Below are 17,035 nucleotides of genomic sequence, written 5' to 3'. Positions count from 1 at the left end.
ACATGAACTGTGTTGCTGTTCTGGTTGGATCGAGACCTACGACGCGATGTAATGCCAATGTTTTCACCTTTCAACAAGGAGTAAACAACATCATCTAGAAAGGTCATCTGAACCATAGAAGGATCAACATTCTGTGGCTCTAGCACCTAATTTATTAAAAGGAAAATAATTGTTGATGAAACCATGATCACCCACAAAATAATATTCAGACAGTTATGTTAGATATATACTAATTTATCCATAAGTCCACTAACAGAAAAGTGATGACCACTCATTCATAGTAGCCAAGTATAACTATCTCCTGGAGAAATCCTGCCCTAATTTTGCACAGAAATTTCAAAAATTTCAAGGGGAGTTTAATAATTTATTTACCTCAGTAGAAGAGATTTTTCATAAATTTTTGTTTTATTTATCAATATAGTCCTGATAGCTCCATATACTTCATCTACTTTCCCTGGAATGACTTTAACTCCTTTGAAAAGAATTCTGTTTGACCTTCAAACCAGGATGTCAGAACTTCCTTGGCGTCTTTTTCACTTGAAAATCGTTGTCCACTTCAAAATTCGGAACAGGAAATAATCTGAAGGAGCCAGGTCTGGAGTGTACAGTGGATGGTTCAGCTGCTGAAACCCACATTCTCGGATGGCAGCCTCTGATTGTCATGGCATGCGCATTGGCGCATTGTCATGGTGAAGCAGCATGCCTGCTGTGAGTTTTCCTCATCTTTTCTCCTTGATTGACACCCACAAAGCAATCACTGCGTTGACGTAATTCTCCCCAGTTATGGTTGTCTTGTGTGGTATGAACTCCAGAAGTAAAAGTCTTTCATCATCCCAGAAGACAGTTGCCATGACTTTTGCCTGAAGATTTTTCTGTCTAGAACTTATTTGAGGAAGAGGCTGACTTGTGCTTGCACCTCATTGACTCCATTTTGGACTCAAGATCTCTGTGACATATCCAAGTCTCATCGCTAGTCACTAAACAATGAAAAAAATTCATTTGGTCTTCACGGAACATCTCCAAGTTCTGGTACCACGTGGCCTTCTGACATGGTGTCAGCATTCTTGGAATCCATCATGCACTAACCTTGGACTGCCCAATTTTTCATGAATTATTTTCAAAACTGTACCTGCCAAGATGCCCGTTTCTTCAGCTATTCAGGAAACCTTAAATCCTTGACTTCCTTGTACATTTCTGTAGTAGTTGCTTTCACAGGCCATCAAGTGTGAGGGTCATCTTCAACGGACTCTCTACCCCACTTAAATTGCTTGCTCCAAATTTTACTTTGTAGGATGATGGGACAGACTCACCATAAACTGTAGTCATGTGCTCATGGATTTCCTTTGGCTTTTTCCCTTCTTTTGTAAGAAATTCTATCACTGAACGGTGCTCCAAATCCAGCAGTTTCTTACTTGATTCGCATGAGGACTCTTCTGACATCCTGTCTCTTGGAATGTTAGACTCTCTGAGCTATAACTGTGCATAAGTAATCTTGAGATGTCACAACATGCACAGACTTGTTTCAACACACTTTCTACTTTCTTTCATACTCAGGTTTTATTGAATGCCCCTCACATGCCTTTTTTATTTATAATTTTTGGTGTGTAGAATTCTCTCATCATAAAGACCTGTTTCTTCTTTTTCCAAGTCTGATACACCCCAACCTTTTTCCTGCTTAGGCTAGACCACCCACCCCCAAACAGCCCATCCTAACCCCCAGGACACACAACTATCCCAATTCCCCCTTTCCCCCACACATACTTCCCTGAACTAGGTCTGTTTATCCCTACCTCCACTGTATATCCTCCTCTTCTGCGGGATTCCCACCATAGCCCAAACTATTTAAAATGTTTTCCCTTACCAGAATCTCATCTGTTAAAAGTGGAGGAGGAAAGCACTGCACATCAGGCTATGTCTTCTATCTGACTGAAGTACTTGAACCATGTGGGATATCCTACTCTGTCATTAGCAGATGAGATTGCAGGGTAAGAATAGCTTGTTCTGCAGTGGAGGTCAAAGAGGGGATGGCGCTCAGAGGCTAAATGCAAGGAATGTGCAGGGAAGGGGGCCAGGAAGAGTGCTGCTAAAAAGAATAAATGCTGCCTTCTTTGGTCCTTATGCAGAATTCTACACAGAAGAGGAATTCTGCAATGTGCATTTGTGCAGAATTCTCCTGAGTAAACTATTTAGAGCTGAGTCTACAAGAAATGACTTCCAAGCTGATTTGTTTACTTTGAGACACAGTGAACAAAATGCACATAGGAATAGTTTCACCAAAGCAAAAATATATTAGGGTAAAGGGTAGTGGCACAGCCAAAGCAGTTAATACACAATCTAAGTTTTTTTTACCTAGGACAACATGGGTAAAGTGACTTGTCTAGAGTCAAGTTGTTGACACAGGAAATGAACCCAGTCCCCCATGTTCTCAGGCCACTGCACTAATCATAAGGCTACAGAATGAATAGAATTGATATTAATTGTTAAAATTCTGAATTACAGACTGATCCTCAAACTACATTAAAATATTATATACAGAAATAATAATGCTAAAATTCAGTGAACAGGAATCAAGGGGAAGTAAATGATAAACAATGATGACAATATACATCCAACCATAAAACCCAACAGTGATTAAAGAGTAAGTTTGGAAAACTGTAGAAAAAGAAGCAAAGAGAATCTTATGAAGAGTTTAAAAATATAAGGAAGAAAACTCTCTCATTAATTGCATTACAAGAGCAATATAAGAACAAAACAAAATTATAGATCAATCTTGGTCAGCAGGATGCATTCTTCATGTAACTTATATTGAAAGGATTCTAAAACGTTTAAATGTGAAGTCGCTTTTTGTTTTGGCATTTCTAGGGCAGTGTTTCTCAATCTAACTCTGGAGTACCCTTCTAACCATTTGGGTTTTGATGCATGTAAATCGCATATGTTGTTTGTGAATACTGAAGCCAAAGCCAGTGAGATTTTCAGGATATCCACCCTAGACAGGTCTTAAGGGCTACAAATGAATTCAGGTGTGGAACATCCCTAATGAATATGCATGATATAGATCTGAACATTATGGACGTAGCATGCATGGAAATATCTCATTCCTACTCAGCTAGGATATCTTGAATGCCCAAACCCATTTGCATCCCTTGAAGACTAAAAGTGAATATCACTAGGAAGGCAGTAACTAAACACCTAAAAAGCACCATTCTGACAATGCTTCCTATCGGTTATATTCCATTTACTAAGGAGTACTTCATATATATGAAGATTAGTAGTATACTATGGGACCTATATACTATGCTGCATTAAAGAGCCCTTTTACTAAACTGCGTTAAACATCTAACCTGAGGTTTTCAGCCTAGTAGACAGTTGTGTGCCTGTGCTACTGTCTGCTGCACTAAAAACTGAACCCCGGGACTAGGCATGACATGGGTGACAGGGGATTGGCTGGCTTTGACAGCTAGTGCATAGATTGTTACTATGTACTAGCTGTCAAGACTGCTAATAGCACAGCTGAACTTATCGTCAAAACCTAATGCTGGCCTCCTGATTCTCCCTCACTCCCAAGTCTGAAGTCTACCATAGAGGTCTGCACGGGAAGGGGGATCGCGGGAATCCCGCAGGTCCTGTGGGGGTCCCGTGGGAATCCCCCCTAACCCAAGGGACTCCCACGGGGACCCCTCTCTGGCCCATGGGACTACCACAGGGACCCCCCTCTAGCCAACGGAACTCCCACGGGGATGGAAGGCTTTGGAAGCAGGGTTCATCCATATAATATAATGGACACATCAGCCTTAGTAAAAGAGGGGGTTTATAAGTTAATTACCTGAACAAAAAAAAGAGTTCCACTAAAGAGATTCCACAAGGAAATAGCAGCGCAAACACAAAAGAAACTATGGAATTGATGATCCTATCAGAAGTAATTGCTGCTTTTTATGGGGATGGGCGGGGATGGAGGTAATTCCTTGCGGGGATGGATGGGGACGGAGAGGACCCTGACGGGGACGGTGGGGACGGAGAGGATCTTGGTGGGACGGAGAGGATCCTGGCGGGGATGAGTGGGATTTCTGTCCCCGTGCAACTCTCTAGTCTACCACCCCCCCTTCAAGCAAGACTCCTGACATAAGCAATGGCATCCTGTTAGAAGGCTCGCATTCCTCAAATCAGGTATTCCGATCCCCACAAGTCAGTACCCCACTTGATAAAGGCCAAATTCCCATTGCTGCCCAAAAGTTTGCCCTTGCCATAGAAACCCACACCCCCATGCTTGAATGTTTCCCTAACTCATCCCAATCCTTAATGGGACCCACCCCAGGCAACAGCTCCTTCAAAATGGCACCTACCCCCCTAACAATAATTTTGTGCAGCTACCACTAGGGGTCATCCTTCCTACATTACAGGATCAGAGGATCCTCAGGTAGATCCTGGTGATCAGGGATGGGGGAAGGGCTAGACATGGGTGTTGGGTGGGGAGTTCCATAGTAGGGGCAGGGCATTTCTACCAGCAGGCAGGGTACAGATTTGGGGGACAGGTCTTCCAGCAAGAAGCCATTACTTCTGTCTAGGGATGTGGGGGTGTGGGCGAACTCTGACAGGCCGGAGGGGAAAATGTGTACAAGATGGGTACATGTTGTTGTAGTCTGGTGCTAATTGCTTAAAAAAATATTTTCTGATATGGGCCTGCACTGTAGTACATGTGGTGCTTGATAGTATGGGAGCACCTGCACTATCTGGCTCTACTTGAAATGAAGTGCCTCTATGGAATCCTGCTGCCCTATACATTAAATGCAGGACAGATAGTGGCCATGCCCCCTACAATTATTGCACAACCTTTGCACTTAATGCATGGTAATTTTTGCATTAACTGTGTGGTATGTGCAAAATTTGCCACACTTTAACTCTTAGCACACATTCCTCACCACGTCAAACATCTTAACATGAAAATTCCTAGTAGATATCATGGTATGAGTACAGACTAGAGAGTTGCACGGGGACAGAAATCCCACCCATCCCCGCCAGGATCCTCTCCGTCCCCACCCGTCCCCGCCAAGATCCTCTCCGTCCCCACCCGTCCCCATCAGGATCCTCTCCGTTCCCACCCATTCCCGCAAGGAATTACCTCCATCCCCGCCCGTCCCCATAAAAAGCAGCAATTACTTCTGACAGGATCATCAATTCCATAGTTTCTTTTGTGTTTGCGCTGCTGTTTTCCTTGTGGAATCTCTTTGGTGGAACCCTTTTTTTGTTTTCTGTTCAGGTAATTAACTTATAAACCCCCTCTTTTACTAAGGCTGACGTGTCCATTATATTATATGGACGAACCCTGCTTCCAAAGCCTTCCATCCCCGTGGGAGTCCCATTGGCTAGAGGGGGGGTCTCTGTGGTAGTCCCTTGGGTTAGGGGGGGATTCCCGCGATCCCCGTTCTCGTGCAGACCTCTAGTACAGACTGCATCTTGCAATTAACGTGAAGGTCCTTACCATGCATTAATTACTGAAATGATATAACATGGTACAGTGGCCTACATCTTCAGAAATAGTAAATACTACTGTGTTAATTGCACAGCTACATGCCCCAAAAGTACTTGAACTTACTCTAACGTACAAAGCAGAGGATCTGCACTTTAAAGAGTCTTAATTTTATTGTTAATGTGTGTTACATTCAAAACCTTTGTGCAAGTTAATAACTGGGTCCTATGTACATTACATATTTAATACAATGAATAGAAAGATAATGTAATAAATACAAATTAATGGGAGAGAGGTAAATTTTACTGTCTCTCTCTTGATTATAGTTTCTCTCAATCCATAACAGTTTATACCCTGAGCCTGGGAAATTAGTGTACGTAACTCATTTTAATGTTAAGAGTAAGGGATATGAAAGGTAAAAATAATGGAAAAATTAACACAGAAATACTGAACATTAGTTTCATCCACCCAGCACACATTTAATTCAGACTTGTATTTCATTAAAAGACAGAGAAGTATTTGGGTTAATACCTTTATTAGGCTAGTAAATGTTTAAAGACTTTCAAAAAACCCTTATGCAATATGTAATTTTGTATAATGTAATATAACTTTCTTTATACTAATAATTTATATTTAGATACTGTAGCTTGTATTTCAGACAGTATAGGATATATTTGAGAAGACATACTGACCTTAAACTGTAATATTCTATAATCTAATTTGCCATTCTATGTTCACTGTATCTTTCCATTATCTTTCCATATTGCTTTTGTTCTACTCTAAGAATTTGTTTTATAGGCTCCAAAATTTTGACATGATCTCTACAGTACAAAGAATTAAATAATTCTCTCAAAAGAAGCCTTCTCAGTACACATATTAAACGCTTGGTGATACTAGGCACAAAGTTTCTGCTGTTAAGCGCAATTTCTTTTTTTTATGAATATTTGCTATCTAGAAATCAATGTTTAAATAGTTTAAAAATGTTACAAAATGTTTAGACTCAAGATGATATCATGCTATCAGTTCTAGATGTCTATTTTTAAATACATATCCTGCTTTTTCTAGCACAAACCTAGAAAAAGTGTTAGCATTTGAAATTATCTCTTAGAGTATCTCTCAACATTTAGAGAGGTCTATTTTCAGTTGAAACATTTACCTGGTCATTCATCACAACCATAGTGCGGGAAAATAAATCATGGTACGTAATTATACCAGTGAACCACTGGGTGGCAGAGTCTTGTCTGTATACTCTCACTCTGTAGCCATTTAGGGAATATGGACCTTTAAATGTGAAAAGAAGAAAACAGAAAAAAGGTTAGAAACACAAGTTACCTCCATTTCATTCAACTCTCTCAACTGCAGGTGGAGAAAATTTCCCTTCTAATATTATATGGCAGGTTCTGCCTATTGCTGATAAGAAAGCTATACTACAACAAAGTTGCATGTATTTCATGAGTGCAAGATTTCAGATTAAGCAATTATGCAGACTAAATGGTATTTTCCTCCACTGATAACTATGTGTGGTAAGCAGACAAGCAATCAATAAGAAATACTAAATGAACAGGAGCTCATGAAGAAATACTACACTGCAATTATACAAACAGATGTTTCTTAGGTTTCCTTTGCATCTGAGAAAGGAACAATTTACAGGTATATGAAACAGCTCTTACATTACTGGTCTACTTTATTAACTATATAAAAAACACAGAAAAATATTTCTTAGCATATAATTAGTTTGCAATAGCCCTTGATTATGGGATGAATTCATTAAGTGCCCCTCACACATTGTGTCATGGCTTAGTGGACACTAACATCCATTATGGCATACTAACCCCCCTCTTCTATGAAACCACGCTAGCGATTTTTAGTGCAGAGAGCCGCGCTGCTCCCAACGCTCATTGAGTTCCTATGAGCGTCAGGAACAGCACGGGCCATTCAGCACAGCTCCTCGCTCTAGAAACTGCTAGTGCGGTTTTGTAGAAGAGAGGGTAAATGTTAGTAAAATGGGTTATAAATGAGGTATGGTCTCAGAAAAAAAAAGACATTTTAAAATGTTTCTTGAGTAATGTGACTGACTGAACCTCTCAAAGTTCTTTAAGCACAACATACATACTATCAGCTAGTGTAATAGCATTATAATTTGGAGCAAAGACTGAAGAACTGATAAGTCAGCTCCAGTTTTAGATGCAGTTATCAAGAAATATACTCATTGTATTTGCATGTATACAGGTAGGTCTGGCAAGAGATCAAATGAGCTAGGTTTCCAAAGTCTACAGAAGCAACGAAAGATTAGGTTCTTACCTCTGCTAATCTTCTTTCTTATAAATCCACACTTTATTCCGGGACCAGTGGCTTTTATGCATCTCTGACCACTTCAAGAAGCCAGGAACATCTATAGAAATAATAATTAAGAGAGAGGGGGAAATGGGGAACTCCCCGTCAAATAATTAATTCTGCTCGTAGTAACATATGCAAAACAGCAACAATGAAAACAGAGGCATCAGGAGAGCGCCAAATGCCATCGCAGGCATCGCCCTTTTGCGCTCCATAGTTTTTACTGGGGAACCAAGCATGAGATTTGGGCCGAGCAGCAACGACATCCCCACTGATGGCTAGACATCGGTGGGATGATCATAGGCATGGGCTGCTGTACAAATTATGCATGAAAGAGCCTACGCACAATTCCCGGGGAAAAGGAAGACTCCTGCGATGAAAGCCGCCCTGTGCTCCTCAGACTTAGAGTACTTGGAGGACTTATAAAGTTTTTCTCCAGAAACGTGCTTGTGTTACGTCAAACCACCGCCAGCCCGAGAGCCCCCAAATGTGAATTTTGCTGAAATTGGGGCAGAAGGCTCAAGGAGGATCTCCCGAGGTGAAAGGCACCACTTCCATGCAAATTTAGCCCCCCTCATGGGCCGCAGTGCATGCAGAACGCAGCTGTGCAACCGACAGCCATCCGCCACAAACGAGGCATGAAATCAATTCCTCCCAACCTGGGAAGGCCATCTATGAAGTTTGGAGCAAAAGCAAAGCTCCTAATTATGAAAAAAATATTGATTTATTCAAATTAGGAAAATCCAAGATGGCCACCGGGTGCCGATTTTGCAATAAAATTGCCCAGGAAAGGAACAAGAATCGGCAGAAAACATCGATTTTAGGATTTTAGAAGGGGGGGGGTAGGGTATGCAGGGAAACCACCCAAAAATTCCTTTTTAAGACCTCCCAAAATTGCCAAAACAGGCTGTCACACTGCTCACTGTTCCATTGTGCTGAATGGGAGAAGTTGCAGGCAATGTTGTAGAAGCATGTAGGAAGATCTAATACCTCAGAAAGCTGGATTTTAAGTCATCTGACTGCCCACCGGCATGACCACCACAGCCATTGACCTCTGCCACCCTCGAATACGTTGCGCAACCACCTGGCGGAGGCATACAGTCTAGCTCCGATCCCGGGTGCACTTCCACGGAACTGTTCATCCTGCACTATACCCACTAGTGGACGAACCTGGGGTGAGCTGGCTCCCAATCTGTCCTGCAGGCTGTCCAGGGGGCTTACTGCCACACAAGGAACCCCCCAGAAGCAGATGTTCTCCAACCGTCTGCAATCTCCTGCCTCAAGGATGTCCCTGCAGGGAACCTCCACAGCATGATGGCCAACCCGGAGGGAAATACAGAAAACATTACTGAAACTATCCAAAGAAAACACGAGCAGAAGAGATAAGCTTCTACAGGCTTGGCATGTAGAAAGCAAGACTGGATTCTACTGAGCATACTCCAGGATGTGTTAGCAGAAGAGAGGAGTTATGGCTTCAATCATTTGAAGGTTTCTACAATGCATAAAACGCACTGGTCCCGGAAAAAAGTGAGATTGTACAAGAAGGTATGACTTGCCTTCATACTCACCTGATCTACAAAACAGTGAACTAGTGTTTCACTTCCTAAAATAAATTTGCCAAAAATTCATGGAGACTCTAAGAAAGTCACTGTTTTCTGGCTCTTTGGAAACCTCACACATTTCCATATTAGACACATTTTCATTCAAGACACTCACTTCATATAAGAGTCCAACAAGAAAGTGCTGTTGATAATTTACTTAAAACTGCAAAGACAACTGTAGTCTACCAACTATTATTTATAGCAATTATGGATGAAGTGCAACACTGCATGTACTTTTGCTCTTAATGATCCAACTCTAAATAACATGACAGTCTATTACAAAAGATAAATGGATTGGTCCACTTGAATTCATTTGGCTGGGTTGCTATTATAAAAAAAATTATTACTGTATTTTTCACTCCATAAGACGCACTTTTCCCCCCCAAAAAAAGTGGGTGGAAAAAGGGTGCATCCTATGGAGCAAATTCCCAACCCATCCCCCCTCCCCGTATTTAGATGGTCCGGCGGTCCTGCCCTTCCCTCCAGCTGACTCCTGAACTAGCTAAGGCAGGCAGGCAGGCACCCCCCAAACCCTCCCCCATACCTTATTTTAGTTAGTTCAGCGGTCCTGCCCTTCCCTTCGGCTGAGCTAAGCAGCGTCAGAGCATCCTGCACCACTCTGTGAATGGCTGCAGTCATTCACAGAACGGTGTAGGACAATGCTGCGCGCGAAATGCTTGCGCCTACCTTTTGGGCCAATCTAATGCTGCTTAGCTCAGCCGGAGAGAAGGGCAGGACCACCGAACCAACTAAAATAAGGTACGGGGAGTTCGGGGGAGGGGGCCCTGCCTGTCTGTTTGCCTCAGGGTGGGGGCCCTGCCTGCCTGCCTGTCACTAGGCCTGCCTGCCTTGTCCTACCACTAGACCACCAGAGGAGGGGACAAGGTACAGAATCTTGCAGGGAGGGGGGATAGGGTGCAGAGCCTGGCAGGGAGAATTTGGTTCAGAATGTTTTTTTTCTTGTTTTCTTCCTCTAAATTTAGGATGCGTCTTATGGAGCGAAAAATACGGTGCGTTGTATAATGTAAGTGCCACCTGCAAGGAAACTATATAGGTCTAAGTGTGAAATGGCACCAAATACTGACATTTTACCAAAAATGAGATGTAAGCACAATAAACTATTCCTGCAGTGGAGTGAGGGGCCATAATTTTGAATTGAGGTGATATTTTAAATCAGGGATCTGGAAAGGAGTCCAAGTTCCTCTATGGCTTCCTGAATTGCTAGCATTCTGAACTTTCACTTAGGTCATAGGAACCAACTCAACTCCCCAGGACATTCAATCAAATTACCTTGATAATTTCTTTCTTGTAGACAGGAGCAAGATCCTGAATGGATGGGTAATCACCCTAAAACTGCGAGTTTGTTTGCAATGTCAATCGTTTTATTCGATTTTGCCTCCTTCCATAGTGGGGCTGTGCTAATTTAGCCCTTCAGTTTGTATCAAAGCAATCTAAAATTCTAAAAATACACAGAAAGGAGGAGCACAGGGAAACCTCCTGAGTAATAATTACTACTCTGCTCTATAAAGACCATGCATAAACCACATGAATGAAACATCTCAACAAAAAAACGAGGTAGAATAAAACAAACTACCTACCTGCACTAACAATTAAGGTTCTCTTAATACTTCTTGTTTGGCTCAAACTACAGTTCTAAGCCTCATTATTCTGTGTCCCTGCTTGATAGGGAAATGCAAACAGTTCACTACAATACAGTATCTTTCAGAAACAGCAAACAGGCAAAGTAACATTGAGAACTGCTGACAGCAAGCCGGCTTCAGGACCACTGCTCCTATCTACAGTAAAGAAGATTATTGAGGTAAGAACCTAATCTTTTTTTCCCATTGCAATGGGAGAAGAGATCCTAAATGGATGGAATGTACCTAAGCAATCCCTAGAGTCCATGGCAGAGCAGAAGAGCCTGCTGCCAGCACTGAGGACCCAAAAGCTGTGTCCAGGCGAGCCGCTACATCAACCCTGTAAAACTTTGTGAAAGTATGGAAAGCGGATCATGTCGCTGCCCTACAAATCTTTTCAGGTGGAATCGCTTGGGAGTCTGCCCAGGAACCTGCCACACCCCTAGTGGGGTGCACCCTTAACGAGATCAGGGATTGCTTTCCACTCCCAACGTATGCTGAAGATATGACCATGCAAATCCATCTTGAGACAGAAGTCGGCCTTTCTCACTGGCTTGGATTTGTCAAGACAATTAGATGATCGTACAGTCAAAACTCATTGGTCATTTCAAGAATCCCAAGAAGTGCTCTCCTGACATCCAGCAACTGCAAAATCTTATCTTCTTTTTTGTAGCCTGTCAGCCTGAATGCAGGCAGACAGACCTCCTGATTAACGTTAAAGGCTGAAATCACCTTAGGACAAAAGAAGGAACAGTATGTATTGATACTTCACCTTCCAAAAACTGGACAAGACCTGTAGCTCCGAGACCTATCTCACTGATGTAACAGCCACCTAAAATACCATTTTCACTTTAAGGTCCATGAGCAAGGGCTCATACGGCGCCCGACAGAGGGCTTTTAACTTCAGGTTAAGATTCCACGTCGAAAAAAGTTATCTCACCAGCGGACACAGCCGCAACGCTCCCTTCAAAAATCTGGAAAAATCCAAGTGAGAAACTAAAGGGACCTTATCCACCTAAACTTTAAAGCACCATCAGAACCTTAAGGGACCTGACTGCTAGGCCTTTCTCCAGGCCATCCTGGAGAAACACCAAAACCATAGACATTGAAAGACAACTTCAAAACATTTTCCAAGCTTTTGCTTAGGCAGCAACTGTCGTCAGTTTCTTAGACATGAGGAGAGTTGTAATAACCCCCTCCGAATAGCCCTTATACTCTAGAGTTGCGCACTCAAGAGCTGTGCCATAAGCCCAAAGTGTTCCAGGGCAATTGAACCCAGAGTCACCAACGCAGCCTGTGCCATGCCTCTGAAGTCCATGCTAGCAGCCTACGAAGAGGATCCATCCGAGGTGAGCAGCAGGACAATAGTATGTCATGAAAGGGGCATAAGTGAGCCTTTGAAAAAGAGCCACCACTTTGGCTGCCGCCCTCACCAACTTAGCACCTGTAGGTAATGCCAGGCCGTGAGAGACTGCATTTGTAATCCAAATACCCTCACGATCAGAGGAAGCTAAGCCTGAGGCCCGTAGAAGATGGAGAATCCTCAGCTGGCCATCCAATGCAAATCTGGCATGAATCCAGGGTATCAGAGCTTGAGGAGTACATCTAAACTGTTTTAAAGGAATATTAAGGCAGATAGAGACTTAAAATCAAACTGGGAAATCCAAGATGCCCGATGTGATAGCGATTTTGACGCTAATTTGGGGAAGGGGATTTTCAATGTGGAAAACCCCCAATCTGGCTCCAGAAACCTTTAAAATCACAAATTTCAGACCCCCCTTCCCGATTTCCCCCATAGGCTTCTATAGGCAGTACTCACATGTGCCTGCTTGTGCTGCAAACTGCTTGAGCTGCCACTTAAAGAAGAGAAGACTTCTGCCTCAAGCATCAAATCCAAATGCTTGTTTCTTCAGGCTACCAGCCGGCCTCTGCCAGCGGGCTGAGACCCCTACCCCCACAGCTCCACGCATGTCAATGGGGGGAGGGAAAAACACAGCCGGCTTTCACTGTGCTCTAGCTTCAGACTAAATCTGGAGTGAGTCTCACTATAAGGGGAACGGTCCTCAAGCGTTTTTAGCTGTTAAAATAGGCTGGCTAGACAGGTACTCTGAAAAACTGAGAAGCCAGCTAGCTACAGACTTATATTGAGAGTCTGTGTCTTCTCACAGACAGAACTATCCCAGGACCACTGGGAACCTCTACAACACCAAAGCCTCAAAATCAAGGGACAAAAAAAGAAAAAGAAACCAAAAAATTAGTGCAGATCAGACACCTAAATTTGCTTGCAGAAGGGAAAAACTGAAGGGCTACAGCCCAGCCCACTGGGGAAGGAGGTGGAGCCGAAGAAAAGTGTAATAACTCATCTTGATTTACATTAGTAAAGGCATGAGTCAAAATTCAAATAATCCACTCCCCACCCAGTAGATATACAAAAATATTGGTGATAAAACTCTGTGGAATGCTACATTCCAATGCTCTTAAAGAAAAGAACTGATTAAAAGAAACCAATTGAAAGAAGCGAAGAGACTCAACACAATACTCTGCCAGCCAAGTCAAGCCAGGACAGGACAAGTGCTCTATACCTCCCAGGGAAGCTGAAGTGATTATATTTCTCCTAAAAAGGCAGTAAATAAAGCCTAATTAAAAAAAACACAAAACACAATCAATAAAATGCACTTGACAACTGGAGATGCATTAGCAGAGCCAGTTCACTGCTCACCAGCACACACTGATAACGTTTACTATTGTAAACTGGGAGAATGACCAATTGACAAGACTAGGCAGTTGCTGCTCTCCCATCTTTTCTCCCCCCCCAAAAAAAAAAAAAAAAGCTGTTATCTTAGAGGTCACAGCTTTTTCAATAATCTTAGATCCTGGAAATAGGACAGTAAATATGATGCTGGGAAAGGGCCAAAAAATCTTTTTTCAAGACAAGGGTAATAAATGACTTTTTGAAAACAGTAAACTGACCTTCTCTAAGACAGACATCAATAATCACTTCCAACCACAACATAACTAGAAAAAAAAAATCCAATGAAAAAATGTCTGGTATGGATTTAAGCTAAAAAATGAGGACCTAATTTGACTCAGAATATTTATAGGAGATTGCAGACAAAAAAAATAAAAATCAACACTTGCCATAAAAAAAGGAAGGAGGCTGGGTGCAGTTCCTGACAGGGGAGGGTGGGAAGGGTGCTCGGTGCAGAAGGACAGGGGGCTGGGTGCAGAGCTTGGCAGGGAGGGGGCTGGTTGCACAGCCTGACAGGGCAGAGGAAGCTTAAGTAGTTCCTTAGGTGGTTGGTCATAACCTAAGGCTTCTATGAACTGCTTAGAGCGTTTGGATCAGCTTCATGCGGGATGGATAAGGATTCTGACATTTCACAGAGAAACTTAGAAAATGAGGACTTCTCAGACAATGTAGGAATCTCCTGAGATGAATGATGAGGAGAATCATCATCTGAAGAACCCACATCTTCAGACAGCAGAGGATCCTGTTTTGAATATCCCCAGAGGTTCAGATCTTGAACAGAATGGAGGCGATGCCAAGCACTTGGTGTCGAAGGCTCAGTATGTTTTAACTTCTGCAATGCCTTCCGGGACCGCACTGGAGTCGACTCTGGATGTGTCAAGGATGACTGGTGCCAGTGAGTTGACGGTGCCAATTCCCTTGTAGGAAGCGTGCACACTGGAGGATTCTCTACTGCAGATGCAACCAGTTTTGAGGGCACAAGCTGGGTCGGCACCAGCATTTGGAAATGCTCACCCAGTTCCTCCCTAAGCAAACTGTCAATCTTTTGCTTGAGGGTAAACACCGGTACCTTCAGTGCAGCTCTACACTCCAGCGATGAGGAGGTCGATGACAAGGCACTCACCGATATCGGGGCGAAGCGCTTTTTGGCTTCTTCGAGGCCGGCAGGACTTGGCTAACTGCTACTTTGGCCTGAGGCCCAGATGGGGTGGGGGAAGGCTTCTTAGCCGGCTTACCCACAGAAGGCTGCGATACCAAGGGTGTTTCAGTCAGTGTCGACTTAGACGATGCCGTCGATGTCAGAAGCAATGTCGAGTCCCCTTCCATTCTGACACCGAATAGAAGTTGCTGTTCGATGAGCCAGTTCTTCAACGTTCTCTTCTGTAATGAAGAACAGTGCGAACAGGTCTCTGGATGGTGCTCAGGCCCCAAACACTGGTGATACCAGCGATGCAGGTTAGTCATAGAAATGGGGCGAGCACAACGTCCATACTTTTTAAAACTCATCTGCAGGCGGGACATCGAAGGGAAAATGGCCCCAGTGACATTGAAGTCGGAGGATAAGATGGAGGAACAGACCCGCCAGGCTGAACCCGCGAAAGGGAAAAAACAATTTTTTTTTGGGGGGGGGGGGGTTTGTTTGTTTGTTTTTTTCAAAGAAACAAAAATAAAGAAAAAAGTGACTGAAACAGTCAAAGAAATCCGTGAGAGTGGGAAGGCAGCTAGAGAAAATTTCAACGGCCGTTAAACGCATCTTCTTAGCTCCGTGGAAACTAAGAAACTGAAGGGGCCGCACGCCTACGTCGGGCGGGAAGGCACTCGTGCATGTGCAGTGCGGGCTATTGCAAACTTTCTAAAGACTTAAGTGGTGGAGCACTTTTAAAGTGGTCCATACCAGGGCTCTGTCGGTGACGTCAGCCATCAGTGAGAATATGCTGCCTGCTTGTCCTGGGATAATATAATAATCTAGTGAACAGGTCTGAGACAGTGAAACATCCGACCAGTTTCATAACCATGTTTAGTGATAAAATTTAATTGAGACTATTCCTCAAATTAACATCGTATTGTTCAACCTACTTACTTTCAACTGACTAGGCACTGAAAAGTAAACAAGCCACTGAAAAATTCAGAATGCGAGCTGGCTCCCAGAATGGACCTTGGGCCCTGTAGTAGCACACAACAGGCTGGCTCCACAGGTCCACCCGAAGGTTTGCCCTGTGAGCTGCATTCTGGCTCTTCGGAACCTGCATCCTTTCCCAGGCAGAGAATCCCCAAATATGGGGTCTCAGGGCACCAAAGCCTCAGGAAAAAAATGAACTTAAAGCCAAAAATAAGAAAGTAAGTAGAGCAGATCAGAAATACCTCTGCACAGTTCAGTTGCAGAAGAAAATACAGAAGGAGGTACTAAACTCCACTGGCAATGTGGGATGTGCTGAAAATTGTATCACACTTCTGAAAAATCCGGTTCACATGAATGGATTGATCACCTAATTAATGTAAGGACTCCTGAGTAGATGTAACAGAAAACTACCAGAACCATTCCCACAACCCCCCTCCCCCCCCCACACACACAACAAATAACATAACAGATGAAATTCTACTCTCTTCTTTCACTGCAACAACTTTATCACACTACATTATCAAATGTAACAAAATCGACAAGGTACCAACATAAAAACATAAGCAATGCCTCTGCTGGGTCAGACCTGAGGTCCATCGTGCCCAGCAGCCCGCTCACGCGGCGGCCCCAACAGGTCCAGGACCTGTGCAGTGATCCTCTATTTATACCCTTCTATCCCCCTTTCCAGCAGAAATGTCCTCCCAAAAGAGGGTATCACAGCAGTACCTGGCTGAAATAGGGCATTAGATGTGACATGCTGGTACCCAAGTTTCAGAACTTTGTATAGCTGAAGTTTTCAAGAAGGCTAAATTCACTCTACACACACCCATTGCAGGATATTTATCCAACAATAAGTGAGCTATTTGCTAATTTTCCTCAGCACCACTACCGGTTCTTAAGATCATGAGAAAAACTTGCAGAGCAGATGAAAGAACAAATATTACTCCATATGTCTTGAAGCATATAAGGGCAAATCAAAAATTAAAGGCAATTGTTAAATTACTCCATAATTGGAACAGAGCTAGCGAAATGCAACATATGTACTTGTACATTTCCTGTTGGATAGTGAGGATAGTTTGTCATGCACAGTGCAGCACTCAGCTTTTAGTCGTGTGGCAGCCACGTGGTCAG

General features: G+C 43.2%; 1 protein-coding gene across 1 annotated transcript in view; it reads right to left on the bottom strand.

Annotated features, from left to right (window-relative positions):
• JMJD1C (jumonji domain containing 1C) overlaps positions 1 to 17,035 on the bottom strand; it is a 593,631-nt gene that overhangs the window by 154,606 nt on the left and 421,990 nt on the right. The window contains 2 exon segments of the mRNA XM_033941997.1: positions 3 to 146; positions 6,621 to 6,745. Of these exon segments, the coding sequence (XP_033797888.1) occupies positions 3 to 146; positions 6,621 to 6,745 (269 nt within the window).

Source organism: Geotrypetes seraphini, chromosome 4 (genome assembly GCF_902459505.1).
Source record: "Geotrypetes seraphini chromosome 4, aGeoSer1.1, whole genome shotgun sequence".
Lineage (NCBI taxonomy): Eukaryota > Metazoa > Chordata > Amphibia > Gymnophiona > Dermophiidae > Geotrypetes > Geotrypetes seraphini.
Note: the sequence above shows the minus strand (reverse complement) of the source record. Positions and strands in the feature narration are given on the sequence as shown.